Source organism: Gopherus evgoodei, chromosome 9 (genome assembly GCF_007399415.2).
Source record: "Gopherus evgoodei ecotype Sinaloan lineage chromosome 9, rGopEvg1_v1.p, whole genome shotgun sequence".
NCBI classification, from domain to species: Eukaryota; Metazoa; Chordata; order Testudines; family Testudinidae; genus Gopherus; species Gopherus evgoodei.
In genome coordinates this window covers 89,810,152-89,835,247 of record NC_044330.1, presented here as the reverse complement: position 1 = coordinate 89,835,247, position 25,096 = coordinate 89,810,152, and the positions used below count along the sequence as shown (strand labels likewise).

The following is a 25,096-nucleotide window of genomic DNA, read 5'->3' as shown; positions in this document are numbered from 1 at the left end:
CAGTGGATGGGGGGGGCGAAAGAAGGGGGTAGCGGAGGCACTTCTGTGCTGGGTTGTTCATTCACATCATCAGAACACATCAATTACAGGCGAGTTACTGATCAGGAAAGCACAAAACATTGCAATGAAAATGGGACTTGAAAATTTTGAACCAGTCAATAGGTGGCTTTGCTGGCAGAAAGTATGAACTAACATTGCATTTAAATGGAGCCATGGTGAGAGAGATACTGGTATCTGAATTCAAGCACTGGACAACAGATGTCCTGCCCTCAATTTTGGCCAAATTCTCTTTGGAGGACATTTATGGCTGATTTACTTTACAGCAATCCCAGAGGAAATTCTGGCCTTTAAAAATTCATAATTAGCAGCAAAATAGCAAAAGAAAGAGTCACTGTTCTTGTGTGTGCAAGCCAAACTGGGAAAGATAAAATGAAAATTCTTGTGATTGAAAAAATGAAAATGCCATGTTGTTTTCCTGGTGTCCCCTCCCTGTCTACGATCTATAAAGCAAACAGGAATACATGAGTGATTATCATCAGATTCACTGAATGGTTTATGAACATTGACAAAGAGATGGGGGGAAAGAAAGGAAAAATTGCAATGATTCTCAATTCAGCCCACCCTATTTACAAATGTGAAACTGAACTTTCTGCTGTCCGGTACAATTTCTCTACACCAGACCACGACTGAAGGGGTAATTCACAATTTAAAGCTCCATTATAGAAAAATCATGGTGCATAAAATCTTCGTGCAAACTGATGGTGGCACAGCAAATGTGAGAAAGTTCACAAAAGATCTTGGTGTTTTGGATGGTGTTTATGTTGCATAGTAGCAGGCTGGAGGTAGCAACTTTGACAGTTGTAACTGACAAATTTGGTTTCGCAGCTGACATCAAAGAAATCACATTCTTATCTTGGAAGACTTCAGCTGAACTTGGTGAGACTTATGTCCTTGGCTGATTTACATGAATACTCTAAAACAGATGCTGACCTTGAATGCTTAAGTAAAATGACATAATTAAGATCTTTGTAAATCAGTTTTGGAGCCTACTGAAGTGAACAAAACTGGGGAGGAAGATGCAGTCCTAAACCAACCAAATAAGCTGTTTTTAAAACAAGCTTTTGGTTGTAGTGAAGTGAATAAAACTATTACTAAATCCATTCTACAGTTTGATAAAGCCCCAATCTCTGTCAGGTACTAACAGGATCATCAGATCCTATCTACAAGGCCAAATAATGTTTTAACCATATTGGGAATTAATGTGAAACCGGGTCCTCCACCACAGCAGCTTCTTTTGTAATATAGCCTGATCCACACTTGGAACAGACCAGTTACACTTATGTTGATACATAGCTGTTATCAAAGTTCTAACCACTTCTCCCAGATCACTGCGGTGTGGTTGGGTTTTGTTTTATACTAACAGTCAGACGCGGTGGTACACTGCTAAAAAGTTAGTCTTTGACAAAATTCACTAGCACAATTTTCAGGGGGAAAAAAATCCCTGTCCACACTGACTGACACCCTGCTAGTTACACCCATATCAACAACCACATTTTAGTGTGGTTCTGATCACTTTAAGTAGGATAAAAGCCAACCTAAGGCTAAATTAATGTGCTCTTCTTCTAAATGTTCTTTAAATGTGTTTGTATGTGAAAGCTGACAGTGATGCGGTTCCAAATGTCACAGAATATGTGAACACAAACAATTGAAACAAATTAATTTTATTTCATTAATGCCTATTGAGCTAGGCAGCATACGTACTTAATATAAAGACAGTCCCTCCTCCTAAACGTTTATAATTTGTTTTGATATTTTCTCCCATAGTTAGTTTGGACATGCAACAAATATGTGAAAGGGACAGAGTAGAACAGAAGCTTTGTTTGGAGTATTAAAGAGCTGAAAACAGGAAAATTGGCTAAGCTTAATAATTTCCTAAAAAAAAGTATGAACACACACTCTGCAACAGATTTCAGAATTCATTTCAATTATGTGCCTTCCACTGACATCTTTATGTCAACAACTGTTTTTTTTTACATGTCATAGCATCAAAAAAGCAAAGCAAGGAATCTGATGTATTTATTCACAAAAATGTATAGTAAAGTATGGTTTGTATTAGGGCTGTCAAGCATTTAAAAAAATGGCGATTAATTGCATTGTTAACAATAAAATACCATTTATTTTAAATATTTTTGGATGTTTACTACATTTTCAAATATATTAAATTACAATACAGAATACAAAGTGTGCAGTGCTCACTTATATTTATTTTTATGACAATTTTTTTTACAGTGCAAATATTTGTATTTTTCAGTTCATGTCATATGAGTACTGTAGTGCAATCTCTTTATTGTGAAAGTTGAACTTACAAATGTAGAATTATATACCAAAAAAACTGCATTCAGAAATAAAACAATGTAAAACTTTAGAGCTTACAAGTCTACTCAGTCCTACTTCTTGGTCAGCCAATCACACAAATAAGGTTGGTTACAATTTGCAGGAGATAATGCTGCCTGCTTCTTGTGTACAATGTCACCTGAAAGTGAGAACAGGCATTCGCATGGCACTGTTGTAGCAGGTGTTGCAAAAGATTTACATGCCAGATGTGATAAAGAGTCACATGTCCCTTCATGCTTCAACCACCATTCCAGAATACATGCTTCCCTGCTGATGATGGGTTCTGCTTGATAACAAGCCAAAGCAGTGCAGGCTGATACATATTCATTTTCATCATCTGAGTCAGATGCCGCTAGCAGAAGGTTGATTTTCTTTTTTGGTGGTTTGGTTCTGTAGTTTCCACATCACAGTGTTGCTCTTTTAAGACTTCTAAAAGCATGCTCCACACCTCATCCGCTCAGATTTTGGCTGGCACTTCAGATTCTTAAATCTTGGGTCAAGTGCTATAACTATTTTTCGAAATCTCACATCGGTACCTTCTTTGCGTTTTGTCAAACCTGCTATGAAAGTATTCTTAAAACGTACATGTGCTGGGTCATCATCTGAGACTGCTATGACATGATATGTATGCAAAGTGTGGGTGAAACAAAGCAGGAGACATACAATTCTACCCCCAAGGAGTACAGTTACAAATTTAATTAACACATTTTTTTAATGAGAATCATCAGCATGGAAGCATGTCCTCTGTAATAGTGGCTGAAGCATGAAGGGGCATATGAATGTTTAACATATCTGTCATGTAAATACCTTGCAACCCCGACTACAAAAGTGCAATGCAAATGCCTGTTCTCACTTTCAGGTGACATTGTAAATAAGAAGCAGGCAACAGTATCTCCCATCAATGTAAACAAACTTGTTTGTCTTAGCCATTGGCCAAATAAGAAGTAGGAGGTAAACTGAAAAATATCTTTTCTTTATAATTTTTACAGTGCATATATTTGTAATAAAAAATAATATAAAGTGAACACTGTGCACTTTGTATTCTGTGTTGTAATTGAAACCAATATTGAAAATGTAGAAAAACATCCAAAAATATTTGATCATGTCAATTGGTATTCTGTTGTTATAAGTGCGATTAATTTTTTTAATTGTGATTAATTTTTTTAGTTAATCATGTGAGTTAACTGATTCATTGATAGCCCTAGTTTGTATGTGTTATGTTTGTGGTATGGGTATTAATAAACATTCACACAACAAACAACTTATTCTTGGTTAAATACACTTTTGTTTGGCAGAATTTTGGAAAATACAGACTGTTCAGTCAGAGGTTCTTACAATAGTGTAGACTGGTCCAGGGTAGGTGAATAGGTTCTGTTGTAAACCATGTTAGCAAACACATTTTAAAATAACACAATATAAAACACGACTTTTCACCTCATGTAGACAGGGCAAGGTCTGCTTACATGTGTTAGGTGGTCATGGTCAATCCTAGCCCTGGTCTACACTACGAGGTTAGGTCAAATTTTGCTGCTTTAGGTCGATTTTATAAGCAATGCATCTACACAACCAACTCTGTTCCGTCGACCTAAAGGGCTCTTAAAATCGACTGCTGTATTCCTTCCCGGCGAGGGGAGTAGCACTAAAATTGACCGTGCTGGGTCGAATTTGGGGTAGTGCAGACACAATTCAATGGTATTGGCCTCCGGGAGCTATCCCAGAGTGCTCCAATGTGACCACCTCTGGATGGCACTTTCAACTCCAATGCACTAGCCAGGTACACAGGAAAAACCCCAGGAATTTTTGAATTTCATTTCCTCTTTGGTCAGCATGGCGAGCTCAGCAGCACAGGTGACCATGCAGTCCCGGAATCGCAAACAAGCTCCAGCATGGACCGAATGGGAGATACAGGATCTGATTTCTGTATGGGAAAAATAATCTGTGCAGGCTAAACACCGATCAAAAAGAAGAAATGCTAATATATATGCCAAAATTGCATAGGGCATGGTGGAGAGAGGCTACAACAGGGACACACAGCAGTGCCACGTGAAAGTTAAGGAGCTCAGGCAAGCCTACCAAAAGACATTTATTGAGGGGGGACTACCACTACCCCACCCCGTCCATGGACACCTGCAAGAGGGGAGTCTCATGCAACAGGGAGGAGGATGCGCAGCAGGCAAGTGGAGAATCAATTCTCCCTGGCAGCCAGGACCTTTTCATCACCCTGGAGCCAATACCCTCCCAAAGGCTTTCCCAGACCCTGAAGCTGGAGAAGGCACCTCTGGTGAATGCACATTTGTAACTACACTACAGAGTTTAAAAGCAATTGTGTTTAATGTTTGATTTGCCCTGAAGACTTGGGATGCATTCGCGGCCCGTACAGCTACTGGAAAAGTCTGTTAACATGTCTGGGGGGATGGAGCGGGAATCCTTCAGGGACATCTCCATGAAGCTCTCCTGGAGGTACTCTGAAAGCGATATCATTCATGGTCATCTGGTTGAAATAAGGGAATTTTCGTAAGGGAACAGTAAAAGGACCCCATTCATGCTGGGCAGTTTGTGCTTGGCTAAAAGGGATCATACCAGAGAATAGCCATGCGGTGGGGTGGGGCTGAGGGGTGTGCTGCACATCCACCCGAAAACCGCAGCCCCTCCTTTTAAATGGCAAACCCAACCGGCATTTTTTGCTGTGGGAAAGGAGGATGCTGCAGTTTCAAACCATTCCTACATGTTATGAAGGCAGAAGAATCCAACCCCACGTACCCTTTGGCTTACCATGGCTACCTGGAAACCAAATTCTGTTGCCCAGCCTTGTGTGATGTGTCAGCATACTGGCAGGCACGCAATACAAAAGGCAAAATGCGATCTTGTACCTAACGCACATGTGCTGTCTGCTGTGAATTGCTTGATTCACTGTGAAAGAATCTCCCTTTTGTTCTCAGAAATGTATCATCTTAAATTTTACTCTCCCTTTTTATCCCCCCACAGGTGCAAATGTCTCTGCGCTCCCCGTATCATCTCCATCCCAGAGGTTATCGCAGATTGGAAGGTGATAAAAATGCACTCACGATGACGTGTTTTCTGAGCTCATGCAGTCCTCCCACACTGATAGGGCACAGCTAAATGCGTGGAGGCATACAGTGACAGAGGCCAGGAAAGCATACAGTGAGCACGATGAGAAGAGGCAGGAGGTGATGCTGAGGCTAATGGGGGAGCAAATGGACATGCTCAGGTGTCTGGGGGAGCTGCTGGAAAGGCAACAAGAGCACAGACCGCCACTGCATCCACTGTAAAACCACCTGCCCTCCTCACCAAGTTCCATAGCCTCCTCACCCAGAAGCCCAAGAACGTGAGGTTGGGGGGAGGCTTTGGGCACCCAGTCACTCCACTCCAGAGGCTGGCTCAAGCAACAGAAGGCTGTCATTCAAACAGCTTTGACTTGTAGTGTGGCTACAGTAAGCAATGTGGCCTTGTCCTTCCCTCCTCCCCTACCCCACCCGGGCTACCTTGTCAGTTATCTCACTTTTAATAAAGAAAGGATGCATGGTTTCAAAACAGTAGTGACTGTATTTCCTTTGCCAGCTGTGATCGAAGCAGGGAGGGTGGGTGGGTTACAGGGGATTAAAATCAACAAAGGGGGCGGGTTTGCACCAAGGAGGAACACACACAACTATCACTCCGTAGTCTGGCCAGTCATGAAACTGGTTTTCAAAGCCTCTCTGATGTGCAGCTTGCCAAGCTGTGCTCTTCTAATCGCCCTGGTGTCCGGCTGCTCAAAATTGGCCACCAGGCGATTTGCCTCAACCTACCACCCCACCATACACATCTTCCCCCTTACTCTCACAGATATTATGGAGCGCACAGCAAGCAGCAATAGCAATGGGAATATTGGTTACGCTGAGGTCTAACCCAGTCAGTAAACAGTGCCAGTGAGCCTTTAAACGTCCAAAGGCACATTCTACCACCATTCTGCACTTGCTCAGTCTATAGTTCAACTGCTCCTTACTACTGTCCAGGCTGCCAATGTATAGCTTCATGCGCCATGGGAACAAGGGGTAGGCTGGGTCTCCAAGGATAACTATTGGCATTTCAATATCCCCAACAGTAATTTTCTGGTCTGAGAAGTAAGTCCCTTCTTGCAGCTGTTCAAACAGCCTGGAGTTCCTAAAGATATGAGCGTCATGCACCTTTCCCGACCATCCCACATTGATGTCAGTGAAACATCCCTTGTGATCCGCTAGTGCTTTCAGCACCATTGAGAAGTACCCCTTGCAGTTTATGTACTGGTTGGCAAGGAGGTCTGGTGCCAAGATAGGGGTATGAGTTCCATCTATCACCCACCACAGTTAGGGAACCCCATTGCAGCAGCCATCCCCTATGACCTGCACATTTCCCAGAGTTACTACCTTTGCTAGCAAAAGGTTACTGATTGCCTTGGCTACTTGGATTACAGCAACCCCCACAGCAGAGTGCCCACTCGAGATTGATTCCCAACTGACTGGTAGCAGCCAGGCATTGCAAGCTTCCAGAGGGCTATCTCCACTTGCTTCTCAACTGTCAGGGAAGCTCTCATCTTGGTATTCCTGCATGTCAGGGTGGGGGAAAGCAACTCACAAAGTTCCAGGAAAGTGGCCTTACGCGTGTGAAAGTTTCAGAGCCACTGGGAATCATCCCATACCTGCAAAACTATGCAATCCCACCAGCCTGTGCTTGTTTGCCAGGCCCAGAATCAGTGTTCCACTGTATCAACCTGCCCTACTGCTGCCATGATATCCCAATTGCCACATCCTGTGCTTTCAGGAACGTCTGTGTCTATGTCCTCCTCACAATCATCCTCATGCTGGTGGTTCCTAGCCAGGTTCTGCACATAATGCAGGATAATGCATGAGAAGTTTACTATGCTCACAACAGCAGCGGTGAGCTGAGTGGGCTCCAGGTTTGCCCTGCTATGGCGTCTGCGTGGGTAACCCAGGAAAAAAGGCACAAAATGATTGTCTGCCATTGCTTTCACAGAGGGAGGGGGAGAGACTTGATGACATGTACCCCAAAACACCCGTGACAATGTTTTTGCCCCATCGGGCATTGGGAGCTTAACCCAGAATTCCAATGGGCAGCAGAAACTGCAGGGACTGTCAGCTACCCACAGCGCCCAGCTCTGTGAGTCGATGCTAGCCATGGTATTGAGGAAGCACTCTGCCAACTTAATGCACTTACTGGTGACATACACAATCAACTGTATAAAATCGCTTTCTAAAGATCGACTTCTATAAAATCGTCCAAATTTCATAGCATAGACATACCCTTAAACTCCTGTTTTTCTACTCCAGACATAGCCTAAATGTTTTCTAGACTCCAGGTTTGATGTATTTAGACAGCTGCAAGTCCATGTCAGAGTTCATGCAGGTTGAAATGTAAAAGTGCCAATAATTCCACCAAACTGAGAACAGAAAGTACACCCATATCAAACAAATAAAACATTGTTCTGAGAGTCTCAGTATAATGTTTACATAGGGACACATATACACAAAGCACCAGTGAAATGCAGCATCCTCTAAGGTGGGAGTGTGGTAACCAACTAGTGTGGTAACCAACTAGTATACCACACAGTGCACAACAGGCGAGGATGGAAATTTTAGTCCAAGCACATTGGGAAAGATCACTGCTACTTCAAGAAGTGTAATTGGTTATTTAATGTTTATGGAGAGAAAACGGGACTTTGTTTAAAAAAAAGGTTTAATTTAAAATAAGCTATATTTTAAAATAATTTTAACCAGGGCTAAACAAGTTTTGTTAAACTCTTGGTCTCATATCCACAGACAGCAACGTTGTTAGATGTAATCAAACCCAGCACTAAAAGAAGCTATCACTTGAACTAAGGCAGGCTGCCTCTAGTCTAGGGACTTGGCTTCCCTGGAGAGTTAACCTGAATTATAACTGGAGTGTTGCCCTCAGATCAAATCCCATCCACACACAAAAACTATCAACTCAAGTATGGTAGTTCTTTTAATCTGATTTGGCTGGCCAGTCAATGGAGCTCAAGTGAACACAACTCAGCTGGCAATTCAATCACTACAATCTGAATGTTATTTCACAGTGTGGCTGCTCTCATTTGAGTTAGGCTAATTTGAGGCTTTAACTGCAGTGGAAACAAGGGTTAGAAATGAATAGACTGTACAGTCACTGTGGCCAGCCAGTAGGGGTGGACACATAAAATAGGCTATCTTATTACTAGAGCTAGGTGGGAAACGGTTTTCTTATCTCATGAAAGTTTTAAAGATTTTGAAATTTATCCTGTCACAAATTTTGACAAATCATAAATCTCATATTTTTATGAACTGAACCTGAATTGGGTTTTTTTGGATTAGGTAAAATGAAACGTTTCCTTTTGATAATTCCAAAACTTTTAATTTCAACCTTTTTTAACCTTTCTTTTTGGAGATTATAAATGAACAGAAATGTTCAAAAAAAAAAAGTTGTTTCAAACCAAAAATGAAACTTTTTGTTTAGAAAATGTTGAAGCAGAACCTTTTGACAATTTCAAACCATTTTTTAAAAAAATTCAATTTGGGAAATTTGTCAAAGCCAACCCTTTCCCACAGTTTCAGTTTTGACAAATTAGCATTTTCCAGTGCAAAAAAAATATTTAGCTGGAAAACTCAGACCAGCTCTGCTTACTACTTAATTGTTCAAATGTCACAAAAAAGAAAAATACTGTTTGTATATCATTCTAATATACTGTATCATATATTCTCCTCCTTGCTCTGACCTGAGCTTTAGATTGGGATGGAGACGGAAAAGATTTGAGATAATTCATTAACACTTTATAAAAAATGAAGTTATTTGCTTTACATTGTTTTTAGTATCTACTCCCCAAAAATTGTTCCGGTCTTTAACTGTTCGGACACTATTCATATTTCATCCTGGATCATCTAAAACTTGTAACCTTCTGATTTCCTATTATATGAATCTCTGTACAAGTTGTCGTTTCTCTTCTATTGATCAGACACTCCAGTCATTTCTAAGCACTAGTGTTTTCATGTCCAGGTCATGGCATTTTCATCATTTTTAGTTAAGGAACAGTCTTTGATAAGTTTTTACAGTACTAATTAACGTTTTTCATTTTTTAGGCAAAAGGACTGGTTTGCTTTCTCATTGTAGTATTCTAGTAATCTTTTTGTACTGTTTTCTACTAACCCATCAGGGGCCTTTACATTTGGGGGGATCCATATAGCCTGTAGGATCTGGAAGTGCATTTAGTTTGCCAGGTCAAATCCAGCCCAAATCAATAGTAAACAAAAGTTTCAAAGAAGGTTATTTACTTTAATTTAAAGAAAAACAAAACTGGCAAATAAAAGCATGCCCATCCAGGCTCTTGGTGGCCTTAACAACAACTAAAAGCACAATTCAAAAATAATTACAAAGAAAATAACCAAATCAAAGTTCCATCCTGCAAGTTGGAGGATGCCTCCATGGAGCAGCTGGCAAAATTAGCCCATAACAGCCATCAGTCAGCAAAACTATTAAATTTCCTACTCTACCCTTTCTCTTCAAATTAATCTCACTCCTCCTCAGATGTCTTCTCTGACAGGCTTTGCAATATACCTATTGCAAAGGAGTTTTTAGTCCACAACAGGAAGAGGGGCCCTCATAGAACATATTAAAAATCCCCATTCAAATTGGTAGTATCAACATGGAGACCAAGGATAGAATAGGCATGCACACTAATGTTCTTCCACCTGGTGAAGGTACATTGTTCATGTGGTGTAGGGCTTGCACTTCACTGCCCATGCAGTATTTGTTCTGCAAATAAATAGAACTCTTCAGCACTCTCACCATAGGCATTTACAGGAGCATGGAAAAAGAGAGTAGGAATGACAAAAATGCCAGCAAGAGGGCTTTTAGAGGGTTTCCTCCCAAAAGGTAGGGGAGAGGGATTTGCAATATCACCCATCAATTACACAATACTCCTCTGCCATTATTTTGTCCTGTAAATGTCAAGCAGATACTTAAAAAATGGGGCAGGTTCAATTGTAAGAGTTGCAAGCCTTGACAATAGCCACATAGAATATTTTGTTTCTACTACTAAATAACCAACTAATTGTGCAATTGGTATTAAATGTCACTCCTTTAAATACTGTTTTGCCTAAAATAAGTTCTGTTTTTTTTTAAGTTCTGTGTGTAGGTGTTTGATGTCATTACATCCCCTATTAACACCTGAGAAACACAAACGACAGCTGTCTTCATAATCAAACAATTTGTATTCCAATGCTGCACTGTAACCAGTTTATCTGGTGTCCAATGGCACAACAGTGCATTTTTCTAATCCCCAAACATTTTCCTCAAGATTTTCACTTCCTAACTTGGGAAAGAAAACACAGTTGGGTTAATATTTACCACTTTAGGCCCAAATCCTGCAATACCTAGTTCACAGAGTCCCTATGAAACTACTTAACAGTTTTGGCTGAGTAGGGACTGAAGGATTTAACCCCTAATTTGTCACATGCCATTTACAGTCATATACTGGCACATCAGAAAAAAAGCTCTAAATAATCAATATGAACTCAGCCTAACAAGAAATCCCTTCTCTTCCTGGGGTAGGATGAAGAACTAGACAGTATCTGTTGTCAGCATTTTATTGATCTTTCAGTCAAAGAACAATCCATTTTAAGAAAAAAAACAAAACAAAACAGATACACACATGGACCCTGAACCTGCATATGAGTAATTTTACATGGGAACAGTCCAAGGGTTTGCAAGACTGTGGCCTACAAATATAAACAAGAAAGACAACGTATTACCAATTTACACTACATCTAAAGGAGTCTAGTAAAACAGATAAATTTTCATGTTCTCCTCTCTGATGCCTCATTGGTTAATTGTCACTAGCTGTGTATTAGGCACCTGTTTTTGAAAAGGAGAGCAGCCTCTGCACCTGCCAAGAAACCACCCAAATCTGAAGGGGGGCACAGAAAGAGCAATATAACCTACGAAAGACAAACCAGAGCAACTAATAGTGGAATTCCCAGGAAATAAAGTTGTTCTATGTATTTAAACTTTATTACATTTTAATGCATTCCAACAGACAAGTTAGACCACATATGCAAAGCAGTCCTACATTATCTTCTATCATAGGCATATCATAAAATAATACTTCGCATGTAAGCTAAACAGCATGCAAGTTAACCCTAATAACAGTCCCTCCCTGGAGCAGAACCAGCTACAAGGAAACACGTGTAGGGAAACACAGGCCCATGCCTCCAGAATCAACTGCGATTCTTTCTGCAGCTTTGGATTCTAAGCCTGCGCTTGGGGGCTAGTTCGGTTTTTAAACACTTGGGATTGTTGTCCATCCCTTAGGATGGTATGTGTGTCACAGTCACATAGTGAGGAGAACTGAGCAGCACCCAGGCCCGGACGCCTGTTCTGTAACTTTTGACACTTTGCTCCTAAGAGAAGCGCCACGGGGCTTCAGACACCGCCTGATTCCCAGGCCCGCTGCCCCTAGGGCCGGCTCGCTTCGCTATATGAGGCACGAGACCAGGGCCGATCACCAAAACGGCCGCAGGAGCATGGGCAGCCCGGGCTCATTGACTGCAGCTGGGCTCCCAGCTAGCGACGCCACGCGCAGCCCCCTGCGCCCCGGGGACTGCTGCGCTCAGCAGCGCCGCCGCGCTCCCCCTCCCAACTCAGCGCATCCCCGCCCCAGCGCCGCCTGCCCTCCAGCCTCCCCAGCGAGCCCCTCCTCCTTCCCCGAGCCCCGCGGCCCCAAAGCCCCCAGGGCCACAATGCAGCTGTCCTCCCAGCAGCCTGGTGCCTGCGCCTAGTCCTCAGGCTGGACCCGGGGGCTCGTGCTTCCCAGAAGTAGGAGTTACCCCTTCGCCCCAACGCGCCCCCGCTCGGAAGATGCAGAAGGGCTGGAAGAAATACTTCGGCCAGAAATCCCTCAGCGAGGTCACCATGGATGAGTATCTGGCCAGCCTGGGGCTGTACCGCAAGCTCACAGCCAAAGACGCCTCTTGTCTTTTTCGGGCCATTTCCGAGCAGGTAAAAGGAGTTTCATGCCCACCCCCGCCTCCCCGGGGGGTGAAGGTGGGGGGCTCCAGGCGCTGCTCCGCATGGCTCCTTGAGGGCTGGGCTTGTTCCCCTCATAGGCCTGGCCTGGGTGGTGCTTTAATACAACTTATGCCTTTGGGGGGATAACTTCACCTCTCCTTTCCTCCAGTTTTCCCATCCCTTCTCTCCTAGAAAGAGCCAGATGAACTTGTAAGTGGGGTTCCACTTGTGTTCTTTTGGGAGTGGAGGGTGGATGGGGTTGGTTGAGGTAAGGGGGGAGAGATAGCTCAGTGGTTTGAGAATTGGCCTGTTAAACCCAGACTTGTGAGTTCAATCCTTGAGGGGGCCATTTAGGGATTTGGGGCAAAAATCTGCCTGGGGATTTGTCCTGCTTTGAGTAGGGTGTTGGACTAGATGACCTCCTGAGGTCCCTTCCAACCCTGATATTCTATGATTCTAAGGCATCATTTGCCAAAGTTGTATTTTTGGCTTTGAAATAATCTTCATCTTTCTCTCCATTCCCAAAGATGGAGCAGCAGGAGTTAGATAAAAGTTTCTAGTTCTGCTCTGTCCCTTACACAACTGTGGGTTAGTTCTAGGTTTGCAAAATGAGCTGTGGCTGGGGTCTAGTTTACCTTTTATCCCAGCTGCCAAAGGTTGGGTTAAAGATTCTCATTTGAACTAATATTCTACCAGTGGTTACCTAATTAACAATCATTTATTTTCCTTTAGCATCTTCAAATTCTTCCACTCAAAAATGTATGGGCAAATACCATAAGGCACAGATATGTAGCCAAAAAGGATCATGCTGTATATTGAGGTTCTATTTATAAGTAGCTTGTAAAAGGTTTTATTAAATGACTATAATCACTTTCTATACACTTAGTCCAAGGGTCTAAAGGTTGATTACAACTATCATCTAATGGTGTGCTTATAATTACCTATAGTATGTGGTGTTCAGGTCTGTAACGTGCTTATAATATAGTCACCTTGTAATGTAAACCAGGGGTTCTCAACCTTTTTTCTTCCAGAGCCATCCCCCTGCCCCGATATAAAAACTTTGTGGCCCACCTGTGCCACAACAACTGATTTTCTGCATATAGAAGCCAGGGCTGGTGTTAGGGGGCAGCAAGCAGGGCAATTGCCTGGAGCTCCATGCCACAGAGTCCCTGCAAAGCTAAGTTGCTCAGGCTTTGGCTTCCGCCCCAGGCAGCAAGCCTCCAGCTTTCTGCCCTGGGCCCCAGTGATTCTAATGCTGGCTGTGCTTGGAGGACCCCCCTGAAACCTGCCCATGACTCCCTAGGGGGCCCTGGACTGCTGGTTAAGAACCACTGATGTAAAACTATATGTAAAGGGAGCCTTAGAGTAAAGTGTAACTTAAAAATTAGCTGCAAACTTTTCATGTCAGTGCTTTTTAACACTTTTTTTGTTTGTTTGTTTTCTAGCTGTTTGCTTGTCAAATCCATCATATGGAAGTCAGGAAGGCTTGTGTTTCGTTTATGAGGGAAAACCAACATAACTTTGAATCTGTAAGTAGACTTGTGTATTTATGATATGCAAAGTTTTATGTGTACGCTTAGTAAATAATGGGTGTGTTTATATGTAAACATATTATTTATATAGATCTGTGCCCTGAAAACCTACATTTCACTGTACTTTGTTTTTTGTTTTTAGTTTCTAAGTTTTGACCAAGCACAGGTTGAAACTAGTACTAAGCAAGATGAGAAGTTGAGGGTAAAATGCTTTCTCATTTGCCTTACTCTGTATACTGTCCATTAGCTTCTAGTCAACTTTAGATTTGTTTCTAACCCTTGGAAATATATTTATATGGCACAACATTCTTATTTGTAAAAGGTAATATACATTTATTCTAAACATCTGATCTCTCATCTTAAGTAACTGTGATTACAGTACTGTATAAACATTAATAAGCTATCTTTGTGAAACTGAAACTTCTTGTCTGTGAAACTATACAATTTGAAGTAAAACCTGCATCTCTAAGGACAGTGGAATGCTGCATGGCTCTTTCTTTAACTGTGGTGTTATACGTGCTTTAATGTCACTGTACACTTTCAGTGGATGACTTCAACTGTAGAAGCCTGCTGTTTTCACCCAGTGAAGACTCTACTTTAACTGAAGTGATAGAGGTCTGTGGTTTTCATTCAGAAGATCACAAATTCAATCCCTGCCGGCAACTGCAGTGTCTTTATATACCTAGCCTCAAGTTTGTTACAATACTGCTGAATATTAGGAAATGTACTTGTTGCTGATGATGATGTACCATGTTGCTGACAACCACTGATCCAGGTAAACTTACCAGTATAGACAGGTCCTGTGACTGCTTTGAAACAACTTGGTTCTGGAAGAGCATTCTGAATACTCTACTCTACTGGCTGTTTGAACTCTAATTCACGAATGGCTTTCCCTGCATCCGAAGGGAACAATTTTAAATGCTATCTATTTTGTGGATAAAACAATAAACTAGCTTCTTTTAGTATTATAATACAGCCTTTCACATCAAGTGATATTTAAGTGCTTTGTACACACCCCCACTTAAATGCAGCTACCACTGGGGTGGAGGGAGACATCCAACTGACTCAAACATGTTGCATAATAGTGAGATAAGAGACTTTTTTGGTGACCAGCACTTGCACAAATTACTACTCACAATTATTGCTGTGATGTTTTAACTTCCATACAGAGCAGCCAAGATCTTTACTATCTCTCTCTCTTATTGGGTAAGGCAAACAAGGTGGCATTTAATGTATTGGCCTCAGGAGGAAGGGCTGGGGTGAGCAATGCTAGTATTTTTGCACACATGTATTTTAGGATATCTACCTTTTCCAACCTTAAGCTATCCCTTTTCAACTAGAGGAGTAGATATAAAATTTGATAATAGCTAAAATTGTTACCTTGCAATTTAAAAACAAACGTGCTTGAAAAGTCACTTCTGCAATGCACAGAATGGCAGCAGGTGGGGTAAACTGTTAAAATTAAACTATTTTCAGACCAAAGCATTAGACCCAGATAGAACCAAATTGTACATCTAGTTGTTCATGTGCATGATGTCTCGACCTTCCAGACCTTATATATGATACGACATTCCCATGTGCTTCCTTAATATGTTTGAGGAAACACTGCTATAATTCTGACTTTGTGAGGGGGGGTTTCCATTTGATCTAGTTCGTATAGATAAAATAGCTTTTCAGCAAGAAGTTACCTCCGTTACTAAGCACATACATATGCAATTGTTCCTAAATGTAGGGAAAAGGGAGAAATCATTCATGATCAGGAAGGCTACTTGTCTTACGAACTTGAAGGCTGTTGTGCTAAGACCACTGCTTTAAAGTTGACCGATATGGTTTCATTGTTTCTTTGTAGTCCTCCCGTCCCCAACTGTCTGTCTCAATCTGTTGTCTTATACTTAAATTGTAAGCTCCTTGGAGCAGGGACTATCTGTTTGTACATCACTTAGCACAATGTAGTCCTGATCCATTACTTGGTTCCTAGGCACTACGGTAATACACATAAGAGAGAAATTTTCAGTTTTCCTCTAAACTCTTTAAATACGAAGAGCAAATTCTGACTCTTAATGTTTCCAGCAGATTTAGTAACGATATGCAGCTGATTAAATCAATTATATCTTCTTTTTAAGTATGTGGAAGGATCATTTGAAAAATATCTGGAACGGCTGGGAGATCCAAAGGTAAGGCTAGATTCATATTCCTGAGGCTGAGCCCAAAAAAGCTCATGATTGTTTGCTGGAATGTGGGTTTGAATGTTATTTCTCTTCTTCCTGCTAACTTTTACCTCAGTCCTGCTGTCAGATCCACATAGGTGGACTCTTGCACCTGAACTGAGCCCTGTTGATTTCAATAGGATGCTGTGTGAGTGCAGTAGGACTCTGGATCTGATGGCGGGGACCTTAGTTCTTGCTTGTGGGCAAAAAAGGGGCATTTTCAAACCACAACAATGTAATTTAATGTAACTTAACCTGAGGGAATCAAACTTTGGTCCTATCAGCTTGGACCTTTAAAAGACTGTTACAAAACTGGGTGCATAATCATAGCAAATGTTTGACAAATTTTGCTTTGTTTTTCCAGATTTTGGGGGAAAACCGGCATTCTTTCTTAAACTTATTGTTTCTTTGAAGATTTTTAACTAGTGAACATGAGCAGGAAACAAGAGTATCTAAAGCAAATTTAGTATTTTTATCAAAGAAATATTTTGAAACTGCTACCGATCTAGCTAGTAGAGTGTAGCTGCAACTCTGCCCAGGATTATTGGCCAAAAATTGAATACTTAATTGTCCCATGTCAGTGATATTCTCTTCAGGAACCCTCATGTTTTTACAAATTTCCAGATGTAGAAGGAATCAAAATTTTTGCAAAAGATGGAACTGAAGTATTTGAGGAGTATATAATCACTTCACATTGATATTCTCTCTCTCTCAGTGGGTTTTCTTCAGTGCCCACCTAAGTATTTTTAAGGCAGTTTCTGAGGGGTTTTACAGTTAGCACTAACTTTTAAAGATTGAGGAGTAAACCCTTCTCCTTGTCCCTATAAAACAGTTATTGCAGAGGACAGTATATTTAGATGTACTCCTTTTATAGAGCTTGGTTTGAGACTTTTAGAGCTTTGAAGATAGGGGCTAAGAATTTTACCCAGTAGTTAGAGCTGCTCAGAAAATGCTTTTTAAAAAAAATCACGAAAAATGTTGACTAGCTCTAGTAATGGTATAGTGAGAGCCAGTATAGAGTTCCAAGTACTGCAGTGCAGGGTCAGTGGTCAGCTCCATTACAGATTTGATGAAGAACAGTTATTTTTGTACCTGCTAACATGATATCAAAATATTTTTATACACTTAGGAAAGTGCTGGCCAATTGGAGATAAGCGCTCTATCACTAATCTATAAGTAAGTTCTTCCTTTCTTTTTTTTAAATTGTGCTGTGAATGGCTGAGGCTGCTAGCTGTGAGGCCCAGAATCTCTTGATTCATAGATTTTTTTTTTTTAAGGCTAGAAGGGACCATTATGATCTAGTTTTGATGCCAGCTTGGCTTAGGAGTGACTGCCATTCAATGTTTATTACATGAATGGGTGGCTGCAAACCAGTTCCAGGTAAGGAGGATCCCACATCCTGAAACGTACTGAATTGGCATCATTGTTAAGTCTCACAAGAGGGCAAAGACCTGGTGGCCATGGAGATTGAGCTAACCCTGACTATTGGAGGGTTTCATTGCTGCTGCCCAGGCAATACTACCCTCTGATAATTCACAGAGCCTTCAGTCTGCACTGAAATCTTTACTTAAAAAAAAAAAAAAAAAGTTTACAGTGAGAGACTTACTGATGGGAAGTGATGTGGAGTTGTGTGCACTGGAAACATCTAATGCTAGCTATGTAAGTTAACTGCCAACACACAAGTAAAACTGTGCTCACTATATGAGGTGTCCTTGAAAATTCAGGAAGTGGGAAGTGCTGTGCAGAGTGTAAGCCTAGAAATGCATTTAAAATAAATTATGATTTCACTTGACATTTGAATCTACTGCAAGCACTGTTTTGCTTTAAAATATATATATATATATATATATATATATATATATATATATATATATATATACTGCCACTTCTGAACAAACAGTTTAGGAGCCTAATGGCAGAGACTCTAAAACACTTTGCATCCTGTTCCAGTCCAAAATGAACAGTTAGACTTCTACAACATTCTAATGGCAGCCTGTACTAAGATTTTAACCCTTTTGGAACTACTTCATTTAGAGTTAATTGCTTCACTATCAGAGCAATCTGTCTTGAGGTCGGAAATACCTGACCTCATAAGATCTTTATTATCTGGAACCAGACACTGTAGGTTTTACCAAATATTTATTTCTTATTTCAAGTAGATGGTTCCATTTTGTAAATTTAGTTATTGCTTAAATTTTATATTGACATTCACTTGTTAGGAAAAATATTCTGCTTCCATTTTCTGTTAACCAACAGTGGATTCTCCAGACTATTCTCTTCAAACGTCTTCATAACAAGTATTTGCATTAAACGCGTGCTCTTTCAATTCTCTTGTTGCCTAGTCGAGACTTTATTCTGTACCGGTACCCTGGAAAGCCACCTACCTATGCTACAAACAATGGCTTTGAAGACAAGGTAAGGAGATGTGAGCGAATTTTCTGCCCTCCCACTCCTAGATAACTCTAATTTCACTCGGTTCTAATGAGCTTGTCTCTTCAGTTTTGCTCTTGTAACTCCAGTGAAGTCTGCACATTTTGCACACTTAAAAAAACAAAAACAATGCTAATTTCAACAAGGCTAATGCTCCACAAATGAATTATTTCATTCATTCACAGCTGAATACTCTCATTTGCACAATAGTTAATCTTTTGCTAGACTAAGTTCCTGTTGGCTGCAGGAGTTATAATATTAGAGCCCAGGACTCTTCCCATTTGATCAACTTTAGCTTTTCTGGAGTGAGGGTTCTTGAATACAGTCCTCTGTGGCTATTTTTTAATCTCACTAGCTAGAATGAGACACTTGGATTGAGTTGCTTATGAACAAAGGGAAAGTGGCAAGATTAGACAAATATATGAGTGAAGAAAGGGCACTCTTCTCCCACCCCCAAAAGAGAGCAGACAAGATTTTGGGGTTTTTTGGGGTGTATTTTTTCCCTCCTGAATATAAATTAATTAGCTTGATTTTTGTGGGTGGTGCATTATTAGTACAGCAGTAGATAGTCTAAACCTACTTGAGGTTTTGACACAATTAAAGGGTGTAGGGAAAGTTCTGTATTTAGTTAGCTTTTCCTTGTGAAATAGCTTTTCCTGTAGTTTGATACTGGTGGGCCAATAAGTTTTTGCAGTTTGGAGATTCTAAATGTAAGAGTGATTGATTGATTGGCATTTAACTTCTAGACCATTAGTTGTTCATAAGGTAGCTGACTCACAGTAAAGTCTCTCATAGTTGACCTTCAACAGTTCATGAGATGACTAAACAGTGTTCATGTGGGTAATAGGCAAACTTATTTGTACACTTGTTACAATCCCTTTTATAGGGATCAGCTCTGTTTCTAACACTGTATTTATACTAAGCATACCCATTGTTTGGACAGTGAATTAAAGCACTAGCCTAAGAATAAGTAAAGAATTTGTAGTCGTGCGCTAGAACATCAAATAGAAAATGTTTTTGGTTTTCTTTCATTTCTTCCTCAAAGCTTTTTGGTTTTATTTTTTTTTCCCCAAGATCTTGCTGTGTTGTTCCAGTAACGGCCATTACGACTCTGTGTATACAAAACAATTTCAGGCAGATGCTGCTGTTTGCCAGGGTAAATTAACTCACACTATTTTTAATAGAGTATGTGAAGTACCATATATACTTGTTCATAAGCTGAATTTTTTTAGTAAAAAAGGGAAGCACTAGGGAAGGGGGTCGGTTTATGAATGGGATAGAGAGGGAGAGGTGGGACACAGCCCCGCCCCACCTCCCCAACAGAGGGAGCAAGGAGAGGCAGCAGAGACAGAAGGGAAGAGGCTGGGCCAGAGTCTCTCTGCTTTTGGCCACACTGTTCTCCCCCCAGCCTCCAAAGCAGTTGCAGCTCTGGGGCTGGCAGCTGCAGCTGCCCCACTCGGCCTGGCCTGTGGGAGCAGCCTGTGGCTAGGCCAGAGACATCCTCCCCAGATAAGATGGGAAGGGATGGGATGGGGAGAGTGTGGGGGTCCATTTCCCCACCAGTTGCTGTCCCAGCCCATCAAGGTAAGCACCTGGTGCGCCACGACACTTTGTTTACTTAGGTTTACCTCTGTGCCTGCGGACAATCAAGGTAAACAAACCATCTCAGCCCGCCAGTGTCGTATCCTGATGGCCTGGGAGCCAAAGTTTGCTGGCCCCTGAATTATAGGGTCGGCTTATGAAGGGGTTATAAAAATTTTCCATTTTTACTTATCCATCTTTGGGAGGGGGTGTCAACTTATAAACAAACCGGCTTATGATGGAGTATATACGTACTTATCAACAACGTTCTTTCTCGAGAGGAGGGGGTGCTGAAGGGAGAAGAAAGTGGAAAGTTCATTAACCATTATTAATGGAGTTTAGTGTAATTGGTATGTTGTGAAAGTCCACAAAGTGCACATCCGCTAGTCTAAGGTCATCTGTCTGGCACCAAGTCATTGGGTTCTGTGTGCTTTGTTTGTTTGCCCAGCTGTCTTGTACGAGATCCTGTACAAAGATGTGTTTGGCATGGATGAGGAGGAATTGAGAACTGCAGTTGAGATGTTTCGAAGTGGGGCCAAAAAGAACAGAAACAGTGTCTCTGTTGGAAGTGAGGATGCAAACTTTGATTGCCTTCCCGAGAAAGCGTCCAAAACTTCATCAGAAAGGAGGTATTAGATTAAAAACAAAATATCCTGTGAAGGGTACCTGATCACTTAAAGGTGTTGGAGGGACTAGTTCTACTAGTTGTGTTCTGAGCTGCCACATGGAACATCTGCGTCCATTTTCAAATGTCATTGTACTGAGCCAGAGTGTAAGCACATTGTGGAAAAAGCAGCTTGCTTTCCCTGGGACTGGGAAGTGAGGTGGTTGAGCAGCAACCTTTCCCACTGGCTATAGTCAGATGGCACCTTCTTGCTGAACAAATAATGAGTAATCAGAATCATTGGCTTACTTTAGCGAGAAACTATTATACTTTAATTCCTTTAATGCCCATAAGTGGAACAACTGAAGGAGTCTTGAAGTTTGCAGAATGGAACTGAGTTGACCCTTCCTTAAACATAAAACAATGTTAGCTGCCACTGCATGGAAGACCTGAACTGAAGTGACTGGGGGAGAGATCATTTCATTTACAGTCAGGAAAAGGTTTAGCGTGTTTTGAGTGCTGCATGTGCGAAACTTCATATTTGTTGTACTACATTATAATAGTCTTTAAGTTCTGGCTTGTATCTTATCACTTGATGGCACCATGGTTCTTCTATTAAGTCATTCAACCAGTTTGATCTTGTTGATTTCAGTGCTGGCCAGAAATCTTGCACTGTATTTTGTAATCCTATTTTTAAATTGCTTAGAGTGGAAGACTGGGATGGCAATGATACTGACAACCCACCTGAAGATAAACTCAAACAAGGCACTGAAGAGGCAAAGGTTTGGCAATTAAGGGAGAATCCTTTTAATTCTTTCTCATTAGTGTTCATGATACTGTAATTAAGGTTGAATCAGCCCTTCCTATTCGAAATGCTGCTTTTGGGGATTTACACCTGTTTTGTTTTTGTTTTTTTTTAATTTCCTCCATCTTACATGTGCATGTTTAGTTTTTAACCCTGGTGTTCTTTATCTCTTCTTTTAAATTTAATTGTTGAGCTTTTTATATGATAAAAGGCTCTATTTCTGAGACTCTTGTTCTTCAGCTAGCTTTTAAAAAAAAAAAAAACCCAACAAATTTAAAAAACAGTATTTGGCAAACAAGCCCTCATCTGGACTCTTACCTAGAAACCTTCTAATTTTCTTATTTAATCTAATTTTATTTTAGGCACATGAATAGTGCTGTTGTTCAATTTTACCAGGCCTGGCTCAAAACACTGCTCTAACTAACATTCAAGGAGGTGTGTAAGAGCATGGCTACACCTGCAGCTGTAGAGCGCTTTAAGTTAAACCAGCCTTCGTACAGCGCAGTAGGGAAAGCACTGCAGTCTGTCCACAGTGACAGCTGACAGCGCACTGGCATGGCCACATTAGCAGCTCTTGCAACAGCCACAGAGAGAGCAGTGCATTGTGGTAGCTATCCCAGCATGCAAGTGGCTGCAACATGCTTTTCAAATGGGGGGAGAGGTGGAGTGTGACTGGGAGTGTGTGTGTGTGGTGTATATGGGGGGGAGAGTGGGTTTTTTGGGGGCTGAGAGCATGTCAGCATGCTGTCTTGTAAATTCAGACAGCAGCAGACCTCTTTTGCCCCCGCCCCTCTCTCTCTCTCTCACACACCATTCCACAGTAATGTTTGCTTTGTCTCAGAGCAGATAAGCAGCAGGCTGTCAAATGGAGCTTTCAAAGGGCATATCCAAAACAATGACAAGAGTGGCCACTTGACTTAAGGGGATTGTGGCATGTTTCCAGAGGCAGATCAGAGTGCAGTAATGCAACACCTCATTCACACTGATGCTGGGGCACTCCTGTGGGGGCGCATCAAATGTTATTCTGCTCGCCAAGGTGGAGTACCAGGAGTGCTCTAGCCGTGGAGTCAGAGTGCTCTACATGCCTTGCCAATGTGGATGCATAGTGAGCTAGTGTGCCCGGGGCTCCTTTAATGTGCTGTAACTCGCAAGTGTAGCCAAGCCGTGTGTGTGTGTGTGTTACACACACTCATTGACTTTGATTTGGAGTTGTGTGGTCAGCAGCTTCTGAAAGTCAGCCCTCACTAGTTTTTTCCTTCCCTATTTTTACCTAGTAACTAAAAACTTTCTATCCTAAAATCAAGCAGATCAATATAGAGTCTGTGGTCAGCTTCTTCAACGTGATTTTTATTTATCTGCTTTGTCTTCAAGCGTCAGAATCCATAGTACCTAAAGACTTGTTCATATTCTTCTTAGATTCTGAACTTGAAACAAACTAATTACATGTCATAGTGGAACTGAAAGAGGCAGGGAAGACAGTGTATATGCTTGTTTAAAATAATTAGAACCTCTGCAAGGAAAGAAAAGTGTGCCATATATTTACAACACTTTCAATTGTAGTCCATTTTAACTCTGTTTTTAGCCTCCAGAAAATCCGTCAAAGATGCCTTTTCCCTATAAAGTACTAAAAGCCCTGGACCCTGAGATCTATCGAAATGTAGAGTTTGATGTTTGGTTGGACAGCAGAAAAGGTACCTTAAAAAAACCATTTGTATATTCTGTGAATTCCTGGCCAACAGTAAGTTTTATTGAGGCTCAATGAGGTTACTTGTAAATCAGTCTGTAAAATATGTTGGACCTGCACAGGGGCTTGGGCAAATAGACACGTACCGGAAATGTAAGGGCATTGTCTAATCCAGCAAACATATCTGTGCAGCATACATCCTGTTACCAGCCAGAACTTCTTATTCTCATCTCTAAGCAACCAGCAGAGTACTTCCAATCCTATATGACGTCTGTCCATGCTCCTGAAATCTGTTCTGTTGAGGAAAATATATTGGTTCTGGACTAGAAAATGTGTGATTTCAGGAAAGCTAAGTGCAATAGCAGAGCATCGTCTTATAATGCTATTTTCAGATAGTGTTCAAATGTAAAATTGGGGGCCTAATTTTTTTAATTTATGGTAGCAGTGTCTGCACAAAGGCTCGTATTCCATAAATGCGTTTTGGGTTCAGAGTAACAGTAAAGGATGAGGGTCACTTAGCGGTTAGTGTGCACTCTGAACTGCCAAATCAGACAATTGGTCCCTTCCTCCCCAACTGTCCAGGGGCTTGAGCACTAGGGAAATGTTACTCACCCCACATCTCATCTTGCATGCCAAAGAACCCCAAATTGTGAGTACAACAGTGGGTTCACTTCACTCTTCACTGAAATTCAGTTCAGTCCTTTCTGGGACTAAACAGAGCAGCCAGTTCCCAGTGTGCAGCAGCGCTGTACAGAAGTTTAGGAGTGATAAGGGAAGAATAACTTTTTTTTCAGAGTTTTCCTGTCAGGGAGATTTAAGTACATTACAATTATCCAGATATATCCCGCCTTGCAAAATGATCACAGTTGGTCAGCATTTGGTGTTTTCATCTCTTCCATCAACACAGCAGCCCCTAATTCCTGGCTGGGCTTTTGACTCTCAGTATAGCTACGCTGAATGCCCCTTTTGGTGACGTATAGAATATGTATATACCTCTAGCACGGGTATTAGTAGTGTAGACAGTGAGGTGCTGCTTAGGCAAGTAGAGTGAAGACATGCCTGAACCCTGTGTGTATGTACCCTGCATGGATCTCTACTTGCACACGCAGTGCCTCTCCTGTCTACAATGGTGCCCCTGCCCCCCCCCCCCAACTGCTGGAGCCTTTTTCTGCTGCAAGAGCCTGCCAGAGCCTTTTCTCACAGCAAGGAAAGGCTCTGGCAGGAAGAGGGAGACTCTAGCAGTTCCCTACTGCCTCCCCCCTGCCAGAGCCTTTCACTGATGCATGTAGCTACACACCGGTGTGGATGCAGCCTGCTTTTCCCTGTGATGTGTAACTACACATAGCCTCAGTGCTAACTCAGAAGAAAGGGACATTCTTTATTTATAGAAATTTTGGGCCAGATAGGATTGCTGCACACTGGTCCCAGAAGGGACTGAATTTCAGTGAGGAGCAAAGTGATCCTGTTGCAAATGAATTTTGTAAAGTGCTTTGGGATTCTTTGGCATGCAAGCCAATCTGGGAGGCACAATTTTTTCCTCCAAAGCCCATCTGCTCTCAGTCATATGGGAGTTGTCACTGTTTAGTGGCATCCCAAGTTGTGGGGAGAGTGCAACATTTCCCTAGTGCTCAAGCCTTGGAAGGGACTACTGGTCTCATTTGGTAGTTCAGAGTGCTCACATAATGTCCAGGAAAATACAGGAGATAATTCACTCGTTTCAGCCTATAATACTTGGTTCCCTTGAGTGCAATTCTGGGTAATAAGTAAAAAATGAAGAACAGTACCTAGTTTAAACTTTCACTTGGATCT

The 25,096-nt window shown here is 41.5% G+C and overlaps 1 protein-coding gene across 1 annotated transcript in view; it reads left to right on the top strand.

The window, feature by feature from the left end:
* Positions 1–25,096, top strand: part of ALG13 (ALG13 UDP-N-acetylglucosaminyltransferase subunit) — a 63,793-nt gene that overhangs the window by 6,278 nt on the left and 32,419 nt on the right. The window contains exons 5-15 of the mRNA XM_030574228.1: positions 1,038–1,194; positions 5,380–5,440; positions 12,295–12,435; positions 13,890–13,973; positions 16,100–16,150; positions 17,313–17,359; positions 18,526–18,598; positions 19,688–19,769; positions 20,643–20,823; positions 21,505–21,580; positions 23,186–23,294. Coding sequence (XP_030430088.1) covers positions 1,038–1,194; positions 5,380–5,440; positions 12,295–12,435; positions 13,890–13,973; positions 16,100–16,150; positions 17,313–17,359; positions 18,526–18,598; positions 19,688–19,769; positions 20,643–20,823; positions 21,505–21,580; positions 23,186–23,294 — 1,062 coding nt within the window. The remainder of the gene's footprint in view (positions 1–1,037; positions 1,195–5,379; positions 5,441–12,294; positions 12,436–13,889; positions 13,974–16,099; positions 16,151–17,312; positions 17,360–18,525; positions 18,599–19,687; positions 19,770–20,642; positions 20,824–21,504; positions 21,581–23,185; positions 23,295–25,096) is intronic.